We start from the raw sequence: 21,609 nt of genomic DNA, 5'->3' as shown, positions 1-21,609 counted from the left end.
TTTTTTTTTTTTTTTTAAATATTTAGGCATGTGATTATTTTCCTTAATAAGGCAATTTTTTATTTTTTTTAAATCGATGGAAGATTTTGTTTACATTTTAATAACATACCTATTGATTTATAAGTTTTGTTAGTATTTTTTTCTTTACTATTTAGCGCGACATACTTCTATCGAAGCATGTCAACAAATCCCTGTATACTTTTATAGTACAGCTACGCTTTGAAGGCACGGTTGGATGCGCGCACTAGCGTAACATAGCTTTGGGGAAATAGGCATAGCAACCCGCCATATCTCTTTATTCTACTTTTAAGTCATATAACAACCACTTAACTAGCACAGTAGCTAAGCATATCAAATTATCTAAATTTCTTTTTTAATAACCTAAACGTTAGGACGTTATTGTGGCATTTACATGTTGTGTAGCGACTCAATCGGTTCTGTTGGGACCTATCTCTGTTACAAATGGTTTTATGTATGAGAAGTTGATGAAAGTAATCGAATAGCGTTTTATCCGTAACATTAAGGATAATCTATTTTGTAATGAGTTTTTCATTTTTATAGGAATAAAAAAATCGGTAAAACTAATTGTTCATTGAGATATGGAAAGAACTCTCCATTTTGAAATAGGCCAACGTTCTCTTCCGAATAAAAATATAAGAGTTACCTCCCCTAGCCCATACATTTACATAGAAATTCAATCATAATTTATATATATGTCAAGAGTTATTTACCTTCCTATTTCATTATATTACACACACAATTTTATATTTTTGAACATAATTATATACCCTATTGCTAAGCAAACAAATTATTACGATTTAAAATATTTATTAATTTATCTGGCATTATCAAGGTAATAACTAATCCTCTTCAAAAGCATAAATAGATAATTAAAAAAAGCTAAAGGGTTTTTATAAAATATTTTATTTTATATATAGTTTAGACAATCTTTTTATACTATAGCGTAATTCGAGCGTTCTTTGGGATGCTTTTTATATTTCTCATGTTGGATAACACAATGTTATCCCCAAAATAACAAAAGAAGAGTGAGGTTGTCGACAATAAGGTTTCCAATTGGCATCCTCGATACTCCAGGAGTTACGCTCATTTTCGCTCTTTGCGTCCCTGGAACATGTCAAAATTGAAGGCACGCCACTAGCTATTACAGAGGAGCGACACTCGACGCTTCTTTTGATGTACCATTCCCTACCGTCATCCTTTGAAGATGTAAATTGTACATGTATTGTAGCGTGCACGTGCGGCCGGTCACCCATCCGGTCACTGACCACATTACATTCGACGTTGCTGAACTAGAGCGTGTTTCCGCCGGTATATCTCTCGTCGCTGGAAAAGCTAGCTTGCATTTTCCCATCTGATATTCACTGGCTGTTACAGTATATTACTGTTTAACCCATTATATAACCACTCTTGCTCGAAGTCCGGAAAAGGGACTGGGGTGTTATTGCTAAGTGATGCGTTATATGAAAACCCAATTAGACAGGATAGAAAATACAATTTAAGTGTATAAGATTCCATGTGTTACAATGGGTACTGCATATTTATCCCCCCCCCCCCCCCCCCCNAGTGGGTAGTAGCTGGTTTAATCTTTCCGATTCCCGACCTGCTGACGGTGATTTGTAGGAATCTTATCACACTGTCACGTAGCCTTCTCAAACCCCTGGTGGGCCAAGATGTCCAAACGGTGATACACTTATCACTAACATGTTCAATGTTCAACTCCTATATAATTTGGTCAGTATACAAGGTGAACAACTTGTAATTTTGCATGCTATTTTGCTGTACTAAAATATTTACTGTATGGAACATTTAAACTCATTTACTGGTTGTATTTTAAAGATAAAAAAAACCCACCTCCAATAATGGTGTACTTAGCACGTCTAATTTACATAGGCCATCTGTAACAAATTCAGTGGCAGGTCCCCGTTTTGAATCTTAAAAATAGTTAGAAACCTGGCAACTATACACTTCCACGGGGACAAATATAAAAGGATTGTGTAGAAAACACCGACATTGATAGATTCAACTTCATCCTAGATCTAGAGGAACAATTATCACCATTACATTAGCCGTATTGCGGAAACCAAAGGAATACATGAGCATCCATAATTTTAAACTGTTGTGTACATGATTATATGGTTAGACCTATATGTTCTGTTCCCTGGCCGAGACATTCCAGAGTCTGTAAAAAATGGTAGTTTCTACTCCTGCTTAACGCTCAGCAATTTATGAGTGGAACGACTGGTTCGCCCGTTGTCAGTAGAATGTGACCGGGCTGGGTGTCCTGCTGGGTGTCTTCGGCAGTATGTTTCAGTGAGGTAGCCCTATAAAGTCGGCATCACTTCCGCGCTATCACAAGGAGACAAACACGAACATATCGCAGCCTCCCAAAACACACACATACATACATTAAACACGCATGCATTTTGCACACAGGGGAGGCCGTCCTTAAATGACCATAGCTGTTGAAAGGACGTTAAACAATACTAAACTAAACCAAACCGTATGCATATAAAAAACGTGTTATAGCAATAGAAAATGTCCCAACGTCTAGCAACAAAACAAGTATATCAGGCTAATAAAATTATTTCTTGAAAATTTGACAAAGAAATTTCAGTTGTATAAACTTACAATTAAAGAAAGTTCAAACACAAAGAGGCCATAATTTTGAAGTGTATAAAAAAGTGTCGGTGAAATATAAGAAAATATTCGTTCACTCAGAGAACTGATGACATGTGGAACAAACTCCCACCGAACGTAGTGATGAACGCACAGACAGTTTCAAAAACAGAACAACAGGAAAATGAACCGCAAAAAATGCGTTGAAGAAAAATGGAGCCATGAAATACAAAATTACAAAAACAAGTATATATTTTTATACTATGAACTGACTGTCAAGGGGTTGTAAATATTTTATATAGACGAACAAAGTTATATTGTCAGAATAAAAAAAAGATGCGTCACCTCTTGGTTTAGTTTGCACATATTTTAAAGTTACATGTCCAATTATTAAGATTACAGGTTATTAAATATTCTAACTTTATGATTTTTAATGAGTTTTTTTAATTGATAAAAAGAATTAGATAACTGATTAGCTGACTAACACTTTGCGATTAATCGAAGTATTTCAAAATGTACAAGAGTTATCTCCCATTAGTAAATATCGCTGTAACGACCGGGCTCAATCCATTTCCACACTTATGTTTTAAATGTTATTATCGTTGTCTGGTAAACGAAATTTATTGTGACATATTGTATTCACTGCCTCAAAGACTAGGCCTTCTTTTAACATCACAGATAACAACGTGTTTCGCTTGATTTATAAATCCGTAATTTGTATCAACCCTCTGCCTGGCAACTCACAATTTACAAATGGCCGATTTCCTGTTCTGGGAGGTTTGTTTTCGTTCGGCAGTGCATGCATGTTTAGCCTCAATATGTAGAGTGGCATGCGACAACAGGCGAACATGCTATTAACTTTGGATGATTCTGAATGTTGTGCATTTCTTTAAGTTTAAAAACAAAAACTTTGTGTCGAAGGAAGGAAAACGGGCACCTGTTGGTTTGAATCGGGATCCTTGTCATTATTTTGACATCGGGAAATTCTGATGACTTTGTGAACAGACCACTCAACCAAAATGTCGACAGTGGCTACTACACCAACTGTGACGTCAGGAACGGGGAAATATGATAGCAAGTCTCCAGACCATTTTAAGTCCAAGTCCCCGGACAAGCAGGAAAAGTATGTTTTAATTATATTTACAGTACAGTATACTCCTATAATATAAGAGGCCGCTGGTCGGCCTTTTTCTATCGGCGCCTGTCAAAAATATATCACCATGTTAAACCTCTTACAATACAGTACTGAACTTGTTCCGAAGTTAAGGACTCAAGATTCCATGCATTTGTAAAGTAATGCCTTCAAACTTTTAGGTTTTGTCCAAAGATAACCAGCTGATCACATGTGCAGGAGCTCGTTTTGATCAATGGATCATAGCTGTCAACCCTTCCTCATTAGGAGGGAGACTTCCTCATTTTGTCTAAAAATCTCCCTGATTCAAATCCAAACTGGCACAAACTCAAAATCTACATCCTGTGGTCAAATGAATTAGTTACTGTAGGGTGTAACTGTGTGTTATGATCATAACATTCTGCATTGCCTGAATAAAATGAATGCTTTTTGGATTGATTTTGAAACATAAAAAGGGAAAGATAAATTGGGCAAATCAGTTTCAGCTGCATTTCACTCACATTCTCCCTTGTTGGGAATATGGAATGTCAGGGAGATCTCCCTCATTGGAGGTTTCAGAGGCTAACACCTATGATAGATAAGATAATATTAAGTAAAAGAGTTTATCGTATGACATCAACCTACTCCAGAAGAGCTGTTTATCGATACCCCACCTTGATTCAAACCAAGTTTAAAAGTTTGATTTTTTTTCTTTCTTAGATATTTAGATATATCCTGTTTCCCTTTCTCTACAATTGATTGGCATGAACTCACCATTCAAACATGTCTCTTGTAAATTTGAACTTAGTGTATCCCCTGTACATGACCAAATGAGCACAGAAAAAAATCTGCTGCCATATTTTTATCAGAGGTTTAGATCGCCACTTGGAACCCCTTTAAGCTGTCTAAACAATGACAGATGCATGTATAGAATTTGTTATTTAAAAATCTGGTTCGGTTTCCCCACCCTTTATTTGACCCCACACCCCACCCTGCTGCTTCAACAATGAAGAATTTGAGTCAGACATACTGGTTTCTAAATCTCTGGGTAACATATAAATGTTGTAACATTCCAATAGATGTATCAGCAAGTCTTCTTTTCCACAGCTACGGGAGCCTGTTTTAAAGTTGTTCAATGATTTTCATAGAATTTGGGAGATTACAACAAACTCTAAAATGACAATCATATCTTTTTTATGTTCATTATAGCAAAATTACTGTCAGCAAATTCCTTGATTGGAATGATTTGTTGATTGATTCATATGTAAATTGGGTCAATTACAAACAGGTATATATATATATGTCAAATTAGTTTTGATTTCTCTACAGTATTTAACCCTTTCACCCTTAGATACCAATTCTGGACTTGTCCAGATCAAAGAATGGAAGAATCTGTAAGAGCTTATCAGGGGTGAAAGGGTTATATTAAGTTTTTAAATGAACTCTAAATAATCAATAAGAATGAAACTCTAGGATTTCCAGCAAGGGTTCCACTTCCTATGTTGGAGCCTTTAGGCCCAAACGTCAACCACTGGAAAGTACAACTACATCTTTGAAAGGGTAAGACATGACGTACACAAATGTCATATGTGTGAAGTGTCATACGGTGTGTGTACATTTGTTTTAAGGTATTTGCCATTTTGGGACAGGTGTAATTGGTTTTGGGGTACAGAACTTGTGTTTAATGTGGTATTTTTTTTAATTTTTAAATCTGATGATTTTTTTTCGGAACATGGAAATAAATTGCAAGGACAATAATTGTTATTCTTTTACTGGGTGAAAGGTAATGGAAAACAGGATTAAAATTCAAATTAAAGTGTATAAAGAGAAGAAATTAATCAGATTTTTATTTTGGAACAGGCATTTACACTAACACTTGTCCTCTAGTCTAAGACTACCAGGTAGTAGATTTCAGCAAGGACTAATGAATCACCTAACTGGACTTGATATATTATATATGTTATCACAATATCATTTGATAGAATGAGTATAAAATCAGAATATTTGTTTTGCAAAATTGCTTAAAACACAGATATATATTGCATATTTTTCTAAAACTTCACCATGTCTTTACGGCATTAAATTACGACATTAAATTATTTATTTAAAGTCCCAATATATATATACAGTCAATTACTTTTTGTGTTTCTTGGTGTAGATGTTTCCTTAGGGAAATTTTGGACTAGTTACAATTTGATGTAGGACTGGCAGATAAATCTATTCAACAACAGTGTGTAGGCCTATGGACTACCGAGCAAAAAATGTGTCTTACCCTGATTTGTATTGTATATCTTAATACATTAGGAATAAAAATTGACAATTTATGGTAAACTTAGCAAATAACTGAAGGTGAGAAGCAAGTCCTGAACTCCGGTTTCCATAATTGTATTTATGCCTGTGCTGACTTGTTTTGACCGTCTGTACAGGCCGTCGTCAGAGTACAGCTACATACATGTTGCGATTGTTACATGGTTTATGGTAAACTTAATTTGTTTTATGTGTGTGTTTCAAATATAGGACGGGGTCAAGTTAATGATAACAATTTAACACTCGACTGTTGTTGAAATTCAGATTATTTTGTAGGAGACATTGAAAAACCTGTGACATTAATGCAAACATATTTTACTCTTTACACAGCCTGCATGAACAAGGAAACAGACTATAATGCAGGCAAATGCAATACATGCACAAACCGAAAATAGAATTTTACCATCACACATGCACATTTACTCACTTTGTGCTTGCATGGTTATCTGTATACCCGTAAGTCTCCGTCCTTATAAACTTTAGTTATTTTACAACAGTTATGAAATAACTTATTTTAGCTTTTATTAATCATTCTTGTTGGCCCGGATGTTAGAGCGCACAGGGTAATCATTTAGGATTAAGAAAAAACCAGAGTTACCTGGACTGAAAAATACTGTGACCCTATAACTTTCCAATATGTCAGATCGGGGGAATTGAACCCGCGCCAACTTGATGAAAGGCCAGTGCACTATATCCACTACACCACCCTACCATCCTACACATCATACATGTGTTAGGAATGTCAGAATTTATTGGAAAACTGGTATATTGGCAACACACTGGCATATTAGTATCATATTGCAGTACAATACAGAAATACGGGTAGGAGGTTGATTGTGTGATGGTGTGTGGGATAAAGAGTATTTGTATGTATTGTTTGTTAGCAGAAATGTGTCTGTATCATCACTATATATGTCAGTATGTGTAAGGGGTGTGCGTGTCGTGTCCATGGTAATGATGGTGCTGGAGACTATTATAACACAATGGTGTATACTCTTAATTGCAGAATAGTATCAGTTTAGTTTGCAGTCTCAGTGGCGTAGCAAATCTTTTTTCCGAGTGTATGCTTACACTACAGAGGGTCGTGCGTACGAGGTGCACATGCAGCGCCAGATTAGTGGGAGGGTATGGGCCCAATTAGCTGGAAAAACAAATTCTACTATAGGCTCTAGAAGCAATCTCCTGTTTTCTAAGAACTCATTTTAGTCTGATTATTAACAAGTAAATCCTGAATTTGTATAAGAATAATATTCAATTTTGTACTTCACTATAAGTAGTGTTTTATTCACATTTATAAACTTTCGAGATTTGCCAATGTGTATAGGCATAACATAACAACACTACTTTATCAGACTAAAATTGTCAAGAAAATTATTTTCATTTCTTTTCTTTTTTATGAATGATACGAGCGATCCATATTAATCATAAAAAAAAAAAGAATTTAACAAAAATATATGATAAAAAAAAATATGATAAAAAAAAATCTTGAAAATGTCCGTGTATGCTCGAGCATACAAGCATATGCATGTATGCTACGCCACTGAGTCTTCATGAATCATGTTTTAATTAGTAAGGGCCAGACTAGCATGTATACCCATCATGTCTTTGACATTGTGGTAGATGTTGTGTAGATATCATGCTGTTCTGTGTTGTATTTTCTCTATCTGATTGATATTTGATTTGGCGTATCTAGTTACAGGGATCAATTTAGACTTGATTCACTTCCGTTTATGGGTAGTTTCTCCTACAGAAGAAAATTCCCCTGTTCTTTGAAATTCCCCCTGTGTGCTTCAAAATTCCCCTATTTCAACAAGAAAATAGCTGTTTTTCTTCAAAATATTTCCCCTATATATATGTTTTCTTTAAAGTTCAACAGTTAAAATGCATATTACTGCATATATACATTTTCTCCACATTATTTAAACAAAAAAATTAAGCTTAAAATTGTTTAAAAAATGAAATATACTGCACACATGTATGTCGGACAAAACATTTATCTTTTACCTTCATGACACTAAAGCCTTGTATCAAGATTTTAATTTCCCCCAAATCTGAAAAAGGGTAATTTTCCCCTAAAACCTAGATTGATCCTTGCAGTTACCATTTAATTATCATCTAATTTTTATTTTAATTAAGATAAATTAAAAGTATCAAAAATATTTTGAGCAGGTGCCAATTTTTGTGAGTTGATCAGAAAACTGCAAACAGACAATTTCTTAAGGATGGCTTTATCAACCAGAATTATTTACAAATGGTTTAAATATAAATACTGATGAATGTTTTTTTGTCAGAAAACCTCTGATGGACAAGCTGGAGAACAGACTGACCATGAAGGACCTGAACAAGCTACAGAGAGCGTTTATGGTAAGATTGCCATCATAACTGACCTTCAATTCCGTCTTTTCGTATTGCAGAGTTATCTTCTCTTGTGAGCAGGTATTGATTGTTACGTCATTGGTTTGTGTGAGAAAATTACGTCGTTTTCTCAAAAATTTATGACATTACTCTCACAAACAAATGACGTAACAATCAATACATGCTCACAAGAGAAGATAACTCTGCAATACGAAAAGACGGAATAAGCCCAGGGGGTCAACTCACACATTTTGACTGAAACTATGGGGTGGGCTTATTACAGGACTATGGAAATGTCAAAAATTTCAAAAGGTGGGGACGTTCTTACTAGGTTAATTCTTTGATGTACATGAAAATAATTGCATAGCAGCATGTTTTTATGCCCCGCCATAAAATGGGGGTGGGGTGGGGTATATAGTGTTGCCCATGTCCGTCGCGTCCCTTTCCATCCATGAGCAGGGGCATTTATGTTTTACAGACATTTTCTAGTTTGTTTAAAAAACATTGATAATATGAGTTTAATATCGAATTTGGATTCACATGATGCATTTTCTACACATTTACTTCCTCGCTCCATTCTCAAAGGATTTAAACAAAACTGCTGTATACCAGGAATTTTTCACAGATTTGGTGAAACATTCACCTTTTTTCACCTTCCGTAAAAAGCAGGAATTTATCTTTCAAGGGAATGTAAGTAAACAACATGTTAAAAAGCCTAGAAATCAAATGTGAATGGTGAAATTGAAAGTGGGAATTTACCGGCACATTCTTCATACTCTTCATTCATTCTGATTCCGCATGTTCCATTTGTCTTTACCCTATAGTGGGGTGTGTGCATTCTCAATAGGTTCTCTTCACCCCTTGTGTATGTCATGACAAAATGGAAGGCTCAGTATATAGATGTACTCACCACCTTGTGGAGGAGTAATATGCCAATTAACTCATTCACCCCTGAAGACACATTTGAACTCTTCCAATTCAAAGGTTGGAATAGTTCATTATGAAATTTTCAGGGGTGAATGAGTTAACTCTGCCTGTTTTGGAGGGAGATTCCTTATGAAACAGTTTGACTGTTTGAGAGTTTCCTGTGTTATCACTGAGTGTCATCACACGTAAACCTTTCACTAGTTGTGCTATATGAAACTGTTAAGCAATACTTTTTTTCCTGTGTTTAAGCATTGTAAGTCATGTGACCCTTAACTGAACATGTGACCTCTATTTATAGACGGAGGGGGACGGTTACGACAATAAGCTTGCTCTGTACAGGGACCAGTTCTGTGAGGCACTATCCATTCTTCTGGAGAAAGGAACGAGGGAAGAGGTAATACACAAACTACACCTTCAATTATCTCAGTCATTAAACTGTTAATACACAAACTACACCATCAATTAACTCAGTAATTAAACCAGCAAATCCAGAAAACTTGAACATGGATTCATATATACTGTAAAATATACAAACTACACCATCAATTATCTCAGTCATTAAACTGTTAATACACAAACTACACCATCAATTATCTCAGTCATTAAACCGGTAATACACAAACTACACCATCAATTATCTCATTCATTAAACCAGTAATACACAAACTACACCATCAATTATATCTCAGTCATTAAACTGGTAATACACAAACTACACCATCAATTATCTCAGTCATTAAACTGTTAATATACAAACTACTCCATCAATTAACTCAGTAATTAAACTGTTAATATACAAACTACACCATCAATTAACTCAGTCATTAAACTGGAAATATACAAACTACACCATCAATTAACTCAGTAATTAAACCAGCAAATCCAGAAAACTTGAACTTGGATTCATATATACTGTAAAATATACAAACTACACCATCCATTATGTCAGTAATTAAACCGGTAACATACAAAGTTCACCATCAATTACCTCAGTCATTAAACTGGTAATATACAAACTACACCATCCATTATCTCAGTCATTAAACCGGTAATATACAAAGTTCACCATCCATTATCTCAGTCATTAAACCAGTAATATACAAACAACACCATCCATTATCTCAGTCATTAAACAGGTAATACACAAACTACACCATCAATTATATCTCGGCCATTAAACCGGTAATACACAAATTACACCATCAATTAACTCAGTCATTAAACCGGTAATACACAAACTACACCATCAATTATATCTCAGTCATTAAACCGGTAACATACAAAGTTCACCATCAATTAACTCAGTCATTAAACTGTTAATATACAAACTACACCATCCATTATCTCAGTCATTAAACCGGTAATATACAAACTACACCATCAATTAACTCAGTAATTAAACCGGCAAATCCAGAAAACTTACACATGGATTTATATATACTGTAAAAATATACAAACTACACCATCAATTATCTCAGTCATTAAACCGATAATACACAAACTACACCTTCAATTATCTCTGTCATTAAACCGGTAATATACAAACTACACCATCAATTATCTCAGTCATTAAACTGTTAATATACAAACTACACCACCAATTATATCTCAGTCATTAAACTGTTAATATACAAACTACACCACCAATTATATCTCAGTCATTAAACTGTTAATATACAAACTACACCACCAATTATATCTCAGTCATTAAACTGTTAATACACAAACTACACTATCAATTATCTCAGTCATTTAACTGGTAATACACAAAACACACCATCAATTATCTCAGTCATTAAACAGATAATACACAAACTACACCTTCAATTATCTCAGTCATTAAACCGGTAATATAAAACCTCCCCCATCCATTATCTCAGTCATTAAACTGTTAATATACAAACTACACCATCAATTAACTCAGTAATTAAACCGGCAAATCCAGAAAACTTACACATGGATTTATATATACTGTAAAAATATACAAACTACACCATCAATTATCTAAGTCATTAAACCGATAATACACAAACTACACCTTCAATTATCTCAGTCATTAAACCGGTAATACACAAACTACACCATCCATTATCTCAGTCATTAAACTGTTAATACACAAACTACACCATCAATTATCTCAGTCATTTAACTGGTAATACACAAACCACACCATCAATTATCTCAGTCATTAAACCGGTAATATACAAACTACACCATCCATTATCTCAGTCATTAAACTGTTAATACACAAACTACACCATCAATTATCTCAGTCATTAAACTGTTAATACACAAACTACACCATCAATTATATCTCAGTCATTAAACTGTTAATACACAAACTACACCATCAATTATATCTCAGTCATTAAACTGTTAATACACAAACTACACCATCAATTATATCTCAGTCATTAAACTGTTAATACACAAACTACACCATCAATTATATCTCAGTCATTAAACTGTTAATACACAAACTACACCATCAATTATATCTCAGTCATTAAACTGTTAATACACAAACTACACCATCAATTATATCTCAGTCATTAAACTGTTAATACACAAACTACACCATCAATTATATCTCAGTCATTAAACTGTTAATACACAAACTACACCATCAATTATATCTCAGTCATTAAACTGTTAATATACAAACTACACCATCAATTTTATCTCAGTCATTAAACTGTTAATACACAAACTACACCATCAATTATCTCAGTCATTAAACCGGTAATATACAAACTACACCATCCATTATCTCAGTCATTAAACTGTTAATACACAAACTACACCATCAGTTAACTCAGTCATTAAACCGGTAATACACAAACTACACCATCCATTATCTCAGTCATTAAACCGGTAATACACAAACTACACCATCCATTATCTCAGTCATTAAACCGGTAATACACAAACTACACCATCCATTAACTCAGTCATTAAACAGTTAATACACAAACTACACCATCAATTATCTCAGTCATTAAACCGATAATACACAAACTACACCTTCAATTATCTCAGTCATTAAACTGGTAATACACAAACTACACCATAAATTATCTCAGTCATTAAACCGATAATACACAAACTACACCTTCAATTATCTCAGTCATTAAACTGTTAATACACAAACTACACCATCCATTATCTCAGTCATTAAACCGTTAATACACAAACTACACCATCAATGATCTCAGTCATTAAACCGTTAATACACAAACTTCACCATCAATGATCTCAGTCATTAAACTGGTAACATACAAACTACACCATCAATTATCTCGGTCATTAAACCGGCAAATCCAGAAAACTTACACATGGATTTATATATACTGTAAAATCATTAATTTTTGTCGGGTTAAAATTTTGTGGTTTTCATATACTAACCTGTTTCAATGACATTATTTCGATGAATTCTGATTTTCCCCTATCTATATCATACCAAATTTATATTTTCATTGGGATTTAATTTCGAGGATTTTTGTTATCCACGAAATAAACGAAATGTAATGTCTCACAAAAAATTATGATTTTACAGTATATAAGGACCAGGGTCTGTATTCATGACACTGTTTTCATGCTCAAACTCAGATTCTGTGCTCATGTCCAATTTTTTGTTCCTGGCAATTATGAAATAAGTAATATGGAAAATTTTGGATTAAGACCTTTTTAAGCCGAATACCATTTTCAATGTAAACATATATCTTTTTGATCATGTCACATGTTTTAAGCATTTCACCCCTATGTAACTTTAGTAGACTCTACCATGCATTGATATGGATGAGTCCATGATGGTCTAAACTTGGTTTGAGCACTAAATATGTGCTTGAGCATGATCATGAACACTGTTTCATGAATATATATATATACTGGACATGTATTTTAGTGATGATTTCAGCTGTTTCATTTTTCTCGAGTCTAATGTTCTAGAGACAATTTATTCTGCAATTTGAATTCCTGTCAGATTGATCTTAAAAAGAAATGTGCATAAAATTTGTTCTCTCAATCCTTTAAACTTTCTTTGAAATATTTTATCTTTAATCTTTGCAGTATGGAGAATTATTTGACAAAGTTGATGTTGCACGGGAGGGGAGTGTCGACTGGGACAAATTTGCCTCACACATGCTGCTTGAGTTTTACGAAAAAGACGATCGCGTGAAATCTACTCAGGTGCCTCAATGGAAAGATTTGAAGTCTTTGCCTAGGTACGTAACTACTAACAAAATTTAATATGCTAATTAACTCTGAATTTGAAATTCCAGACGTTACATTCACACATACATCGTACTACCTGCACCCCTGGAATACATGTCATGGCAGACCTGAAGATATTTGATTGATTTCAGGTAAAAAGTACTGACCAATCGCTAGGCTTATACCTGTCCGTTGTAGATTACAGAGGAGCGACACCTGATTTCAAAGCCAGTCAATTTTACCATTAAGCTGCTACATGATTGGTTTCATTTACATCAAAGGATCAAAATACTTGTATCTAGAGCTGTCACGATACACTTTACCCACGATTCGATACGTATCTCGATATTTGTTCCACGATTCTATTATTTCGATTCCATGCACCTTTATTTTAAAATATCAACAAAATGAGATATATAAGCCGTCGATACAAGGGAACCCGAAGTGTTTCCACACTTTTGATTTGAAGCTTGCCGGGAGCATCACAAATTTTCATTTTCTTACCGCGCTCCGCAATTTTGTTATGAATACTTTGTGAAAATTGTAGCCTCGCAGCCGATTGGCTGAGGATTTAGAGATCCGCCAATGAAATTGAACGCCTCACAGACGTTTTGGCTGAAGCAGCGTACACTAATATTCAGATTGTCAAGTATCGAAAATCCGAAAAAAAATATTGTGAATCAAATTGAACATGAATAATAATAATAATAATTGCGGTACAAGTGGATCGTGACGCCTCTACTTGTATCATCCACAAGGTGGTGCGTACAGTCTTCAAAGTTTGTCACGATGTATTCCAGAGGTGCAGAGAAGGTAAGTGAGTGTTATTCCTGGAATTGTGACGAGTCACAAGAATGACAAACAACAGTTTGTAATACCTACCACCCTTTATACTCCGGTCCAGGCGTTACGCTCACTTTTGCTCTCTCTATCCCTCGATTGTTTACGGGAAAAAATTGAAGGCTCAGTGTGCGCTACCTTGTAGCTGAGACAAGAAGACTAGTTTGATCCTTTGATGTACATAACAAAATCTCACGGTAGGGTAACAGTTAAATTGAATGTCATTGAAGTCGGATGTCGCTCCTCTGTGATCTTCAGAGGACAGGTATTGACCTAGCGATTGGTCAGCTTATTTAACTGATTCTAATCAAGTAGCTAGCCAGGTGCCTTTGTTTTTGCTTAGACATATTCCAGGGGTTCAGAAAGTGAAAGTGAGCGTTACCACACTGGAGTATCGAGGATGGTTACATACGCAAAAATTAACAAATAGTGATGTTTTCCATTAAATATTTTATGAGCATTTTATGAACAATATTTTCTGATATCATGCAATTATTGTTGTTAAATATTTTATTTTTTACAATTTCAAGAATAAAAAACTTTGAAAATTTGTGTCAGATCTAGCCTTGTAATCACATGATGTATATTTATGATGTTATAATTATTGACGGCAACATAGATCTCTCTTTTTGTTTTGATCTTGATATGATCATTAAATTTGATTTCTAGATTTTCTTTGTCATGTTTTATGCTTATTTTTTTATAATACTTTATTTTGCATATATAATTATGCCTTTGTATTCTATGAGTTTTAAATGGTTTTTTTTTTAATATAGGTTTTTTTGTTTTTTTTTTCATAATGAGATATATTTTGAATTAATTCATATGTCCTTGAAAAGTAACACTATTTTACACAATGAAAGTGATAAATAATATTTTTTTTTGTTATATTTCAGTCCTCACAAAGATGTCATACAGAAGGTGGTTTTCCTAAAGAACACCAACAAATATATAGCTGTCAGTAAGGTGTGTGGAAACGTGATAGTCAATAGTCGACGAACTCTATCTGGATAACACTCCTATGAATGTGCACTGGTTGGATTGTAGCAACTATCGCCATGTAAAACTTCATGTATTTTTTTGCGTAAAAAAATATAAAATTCCTGAAGACGTATATATATACATTTGTATATAAATGTTTATCACAAAATTCCTACAACTTACAAGGAACATCACAAAATAAATAGCAACTGTGGCTCTACGCCCAAATATGGATGTGACATATATATATAAGAGTGAGGACCATTCAATCCTACTCCTGTAACATAAGAGACCGCTGGTCAGCCTTTTTTCTATCGGATATTATTTTGCCAACTGCGACGGCTGTCAAAGAATTCTCGTCGTGTAAAACCTCTAACACTGTTGGAGTATACGTTCAATCCCTGATGAAGGGCTAGGCCCGACAGCTTGTACAGAGAGTGACTGCTGCTATATATATACTAATCAAATCTATTACCTGTAACTGAGCGAGATCGGGTTATCTCGGTCGACGGTTAAGATTCTGTAACAAAATCCCAACCAAGGTCGGGATGTTACAGAATTGTAGCCCGAGACTGAGACAACCCGATCTTGCTCAGTTACTGGTAACTGATTTTTTTTCTCAAACCTTTTAGTTTAAAAAAAAATCAATTTTGCTAAAAACTACAAGTATCCCGTCTGTGGCCTCAAATGATACTGACCTCTTCACTACTTAAGCTACATTTGAATGCTTCCCCGTAAAAATGTAGTCCGTGCTCACATACATGTAGATGACAATGTATTGGTATTTCACAGTGTAAATCATATTTTATCTACAACACCAAATATCTAACAACATCAAAACTATACATATAACAACAAAACAAAACATTTATAATGCAGATTGTCAATTTCAAGCAGTTAACGCGCGGATGAATACATCACAATGTTAATATTCTGCGAAATGTCACGTAAAGGGGCTAGACAGATCGGACAAGATAGAAAAATCTGGCATGGGGTATGACGTGGGATATCTCTGTCTGAGGTGCGAGAAATGTATATGTATGATGATATATTTCCTAAATCCTCATTGGTTAGATCATAATCACGTGGAGGTTGTTGATTTGTGATATTGACTCTGTGTTACTATTTTTAGACAGAGCAGGTTGATACTCATTTTATGACACTACTCAATTGTAACGTCACAATGCTCACTGCCAAATGTAGCACTTTCCTCTGTACAGTGTTCATATGCTTTATCTTATTTAATGATTAAAACATTACTTAGCATCTAATATAACAATTAAGGACTTTTATTTTGGTGAATATGTGGTTATATATGGACCTGAGAAAGCAATATTAACCTTGATGAAGGTTAGTATCACTTTCTCAGGTTCATATATTAACATATTGACCTCAACAAAAGTCCATAATTGATAAAGATAGATCACTTCAAAATTAAAAGTCTGACTAGATCCAGTAAGTTACTGTTATAACGTGTTCAGTATACAGTCAAAATTATTATTAAAATACCAGCCTCGGAAAGACAAAAAATTGGTCTCTTAACACAGATGGTCTCATGATACAGGTTCAGTTCACAATCTAATTACTACACTTACATAAATATTCTGTCATTCTATTTAACGGAAAATATTTTAATAATATTTATTTTAGGAAGGTACAATATCCATCTGGCCACAGGATATGAAGCAGTCAAGGTCATTCAAAACAGGAACTGACACCTGTAAAGGTCGTGACCTTTGGATAACGCATTTCTGTGCTTTACAGAACATCAACAAGCTGGCTTTGGCCTTCACCAGTAAAGAAATTTGTAAGTACTAACGGGAAGAAATTGGTCACCATATTTGCCTTAATTAGTGCCCTGGGGGCTTAAGAAATTGAGGGAAAAGGGTGCTTATTATGCTAGCAGAACATAGGTTGTACAGGGTTGAAAGTCCCATCAGCAGCTAAGGTCATTGTGTTTTGTGTATACATATATTTATGATCTGACAGCATCGTCACTGTATAACCCTACCAAGCAGTTGACATTCATATAGGCTATGAATGCTATGAACCAATTGTTGACGTCATCATTATTATGACGTCATAATTATTACGTTGGATACCACTGACCCTCCCTGGGCGACGGCTGTTCTATTCATTGAACTAGCATACACGATATATACATTATTTGAACTAAATGCTGAATAATAATAAGTGTAATTAAATTTTCTATTAGTTGAACAGATTCGTTGAATTTGCCTTTATCCATTTAGAATTCATATTGCCCATGGAAGATGTTTGGGAAAGGAGTACTTAAATCATTTCAGTATTGGTTAGTGCCCAAATAATTAAGGGGAGGGAAGCTATTTGCAGCAAATACAGTAGGTGTCAGGAAAACTTGATTTGGCAAAATCTTTGCAAATCACCAAAGATGATTGTTAAAATGTTGTTTTGGAAAAGTGCAAAATGTCACCTGAATTTGATGAAGAATTCTTTTATCTTCTGATAAATGCAAAACTTTCATAATTACTGTAACCTAGCAACAGTCTTTTTTTCCCTTTTTTTCCCTGTTTTCTAGCTATTTATGACATGAGTACCAAACTGGACTTCAACTGTCAATACAAGATCCAGGGTCTACCCTACACACCTCTGACTTTAGACTATTGGTATGTATAAAATAACAGTCTGTGTTTTTGACTGTGCAGGACTAAGGTGTTGGTTTTCTGGCGGCGTTAAGTTTTTGTGTTTAAGTTAATTTCACGGAAAGTTTAAGTGCTAGACCAAATTTGGACCATAGATACATCTTAGGTAGTACATCTCAACCCATGTATCACATTCTGGATGCGGCCTACTTTACATGCTCCGTTGACTTTGTCAGCATCTCCATCAGCATTAAGTTTTTGTGTGTAAGTTAGTTTCACTGAAAGTTTAAGTGCTAGACCAACCAAACTTGGACCATAGATGCATCTTAGCTGGTAGTACGTCTCAACCCATGCATCAAATGCTGGATGCGGCTTACCTTTCATGGTCCATTGACTTTGTCAGAATCTCTATCAACATTAAATTTTTGCATTTAAGTTAGCTTCTCTAAAACTATAAGTGCTAGACCAACCTACGTGCATCGATGGTAAAAGTGGGACATATCAATCCGAATGGCTTGTTTCAATCACTTAACTCATTGTCAGAACCAATACAGCACCATTCTGATAGCGGAAGATGTGTAACTAACAAAACCACCTGGACATCTTTCGGAAATGAGCAAAATTTGGAAAAGATAATAATATGAAAATTCACATTAAGTATTCAAGCTATATTTAGAAAAAAAAAATCAATGAAGGGCACCATTTAAATAGCAAGGTGCCCGCATAATGTACGGTAAATATTAGTGTTGAGGATCAGGTGACATGATTTATGATCAATCATTGGTTGCCCTTACCTCATCCTCATTGGACTATTGGTTTGTACAAAGTGCTTACAGGCCCCCGAGTCAATTAGGTGACCAATTGCTCTTGCTTTTGGTCTGTCTTTGTGCATCTTCTGGAAATGAACATATTTTCAACTTCTTCTCAAAAACTGTTTGTCAGATTTTGATTAAAAACACTTTTTGGTTGTGCTACATGAATCTTTTTCCAAATCCATACTTGAAGAAAATGTTTAGAAATATCATGCACATTCTGCTGTCAACTAATTAATCTGTGTAATGGCCTTACTGACCAATAGTCAACAAAGTTGACTAGACAGAACACCACTTCCAAATATGGTGTTAATAACGTCGTCTTTAATTTCCAGGTCGAATCCTAACAACCCTAACGAAGCCTTGCTAGTGTGGGGAGATGTCGGAGGTTTTGTCAACGTCATATTTTTCAATTCTGCCAATATTGCCTTATTTGAGAGACCTCCAGCTCCAGCAGGGGAAAAGCAAGGTAAATCAGAGGTGTCATACTACATTCATGATTATCTCCCCTTGGTGTTTTTATAAGGTGTCAATACTCCATTGGTGTTTGTGTACTTTTCCTGAAAAAAAAAAAAAAGGTTATCTATCCTTTTGCATTTATCTCCCCTTTGCTGTATGTAATTTAAGGTGTTGTGGTATTGTTATGGGTCTATTAGTTATGTTGTAAATTGGTTGTCTCCCTTGGGTGACTATGGTGTCACAATGCCATTGTGTGTGTGTTGATTTGGTGCTATAAACCGGGGTGTCAAGGATCCCTACTCCAGTTTTACTTACCGTTGGTGATGTGTTCTATCATAATATTCCTTCCTCCCCATATTTTTACTTACCTATCTTTGATGTGGTGTTTTTTTTTCTGTATCTGAAGTATAAACTAATTCAAATTTCTCATACCTGAAAGCTGATATTGCACTGTTTAAAACAAATATGAAATTAATTTTATTCTCTGCCAAGAAAAATATGTATACATGCATTTTCAAATGCATGTATTTTGTCTGTGTATGCATATTGAATGAAACTTTTAAAAGATAAGAAATGATTTCATTTATGAGAATCTTTACAGTATATATATACATAGCACCATGCACAAATTAAAAACAAATGGGATTATTATAAAGCAAAAATAAATTCCTTATTGAAATATTTTATGTATATTTGGCTTTGAAAGTTTTAAATTGGAAAATTCTGATTATCTCCCCTTATGATAGATTGACAAGAGAAGTCACAAAGTAATTTTGATTATCTCCCCTTACGCAAAGTTGACTTAACACAATTGAGAGGTGTCACACCACCATTCTGATTATCTCCCTTTGTGTAAAGTTGACTTAACACATTCTCTAGATTTACTGTCTAACACCGTAATCTTATTAACAATATCAAACAGATAATATACTGCTCTTTTTTCATAATAACAGCCTATCGCAATGGTATTTAAGCAAACAGAGTGCTAGGTCCTTTTTTCTTCTGGTAGCTGAGATTTCACGATTTCTTCTTTAATTCTCTTTCTGTCATTGTATAATTAACAATTTAAGGAGGTGTGGCTATCAATACAAAATTTATTACCATTTGGAGTGTTTTTACTCCTTTTTGAGATTAATGGTTGGTTTTTCTTTTGTATAAATAGAAACATTTTTTTGAAGTTTAACTCATTCACCCCTGAAATTTCATAATGAACTATGCCATCCTTTGAATTGGAAGAGTTCAAATGTGTCTTCAGGGGTGAATTAAGTTAGAAAAATCTTCATAGTGCGTTCAATGATTGCAGTTTTAAATTCATGATGTGTAAAATATTTTAACTTCAAACAATAATTTTATAAACTATTTATTTGGATAAATTGAACATTTAACACTGGTTTGGTTTTTGGAATATTTTGAAAAATTATCTTGAAAATATTTAGGTTAACAATCTACGCATAAATAATAGGAATAAAAAAGATATAAAATATATTAAAGATATTTTGAATGTGAATAGTTTGGAGGAAAACATTTGATGCAAGTTACATTGGCCTACAGAAAGCAAAAAGATCAAAAGCCAAATTTATGAATATATTTAAAACAAAGAGTAAAGGTCAGAGGTTAAATGTCAGTATTGATCAATATAAAACATTCAAGAAAAAAAGAATTGCTAGGCAAATCAACAGGTCAGATTTAACTTATTTACCTCTGAAATTTCATAATGAACTATTCCAACCTTTGAATTGGAAGAGTTCAAATGTGTCTTCAGGGGTGAATGAGTAAAGAATGTTCAGGTTCCACGTGGATTTGTGTATTATCTCTAAGTAATATAAGGTCAAGAGTAAAGGTCAAAGTTTATCATGTCAGAAAGTAGATTTTTGCAGTGCTTTGTTGCGATCTATCACTATTCTTCTTCACGTTTCATCATACGTGTAAGTAGACGTTTTTATACCAGTAGCTGTTATCCTCTTGGTTGATTTAGTATGTTTTCTCTGCCTTTCCAAAAAAAAAAAAACCCAATATCTGCCTTTTAAAGTCATCATCCGATAAAATTAAAATAAAGAAATCTAATCTTAAATTAAGAAGAAGAATCGATTTAAATTTACTGAAATATTTTTTGGGAAAAAAATTAAATAAGAATAACAAATAACTGGTAAATATTAAAATTAGAAAAAAATGGAAAAATGAATAAAAAAAAAAAAAGATTGTAATAGAAACAATTTGTATACTAGCTATAATTGATTTATTTCTAAAATAAAACATATAAACCATTCAAAACTGAAATGACCATTTTCAAATTTAAAGAAAAAGGAAATATAAGAATTAAACAAACAGCTGAGAGTTGAAGACTATA

At 34.1% G+C, this 21,609-nt stretch overlaps 1 protein-coding gene across 6 annotated transcripts in view; it reads left to right on the top strand.

Annotated features, from left to right (window-relative positions):
• Positions 1 to 3,366: 3,366 nt before the first annotated feature.
• The window catches only part of LOC110462598 (WD repeat-containing protein 49-like), a 95,276-nt gene continuing 77,033 nt past the window's right edge, over positions 3,367 to 21,609 (top strand). For 5 of the 6 annotated variants that reach the window (XM_021516611.1, XM_021516614.1, XM_021516613.1 and 2 more), the window contains exons 1-8: positions 3,367 to 3,760; positions 8,347 to 8,419; positions 9,636 to 9,731; positions 13,406 to 13,560; positions 15,286 to 15,355; positions 17,021 to 17,177; positions 17,928 to 18,015; positions 19,139 to 19,272. In XM_021516611.1, coding sequence (XP_021372286.1) covers positions 3,657 to 3,760; positions 8,347 to 8,419; positions 9,636 to 9,731; positions 13,406 to 13,560; positions 15,286 to 15,355; positions 17,021 to 17,177; positions 17,928 to 18,015; positions 19,139 to 19,272 — 877 coding nt within the window. In that variant the 5' untranslated portion in view covers positions 3,367 to 3,656. Of the gene's footprint in view, positions 3,761 to 5,227; positions 5,309 to 8,346; positions 8,420 to 9,635; positions 9,732 to 13,405; positions 13,561 to 15,285; positions 15,356 to 17,020; positions 17,178 to 17,927; positions 18,016 to 19,138; positions 19,273 to 21,609 lie in introns of those variants that run through there. The other variant, XM_021516615.1, reaches the window with a different exon arrangement.

The sequence above is a fragment of the Mizuhopecten yessoensis genome, unplaced genomic scaffold (genome assembly GCF_002113885.1).
Source record: "Mizuhopecten yessoensis strain PY_sf001 unplaced genomic scaffold, ASM211388v2 scaffold10811, whole genome shotgun sequence".
Classification (NCBI taxonomy): Eukaryota; Metazoa; Mollusca; class Bivalvia; order Pectinida; family Pectinidae; genus Mizuhopecten; species Mizuhopecten yessoensis.
Note: the sequence above shows the minus strand (reverse complement) of the source record. Positions and strands in the feature narration are given on the sequence as shown.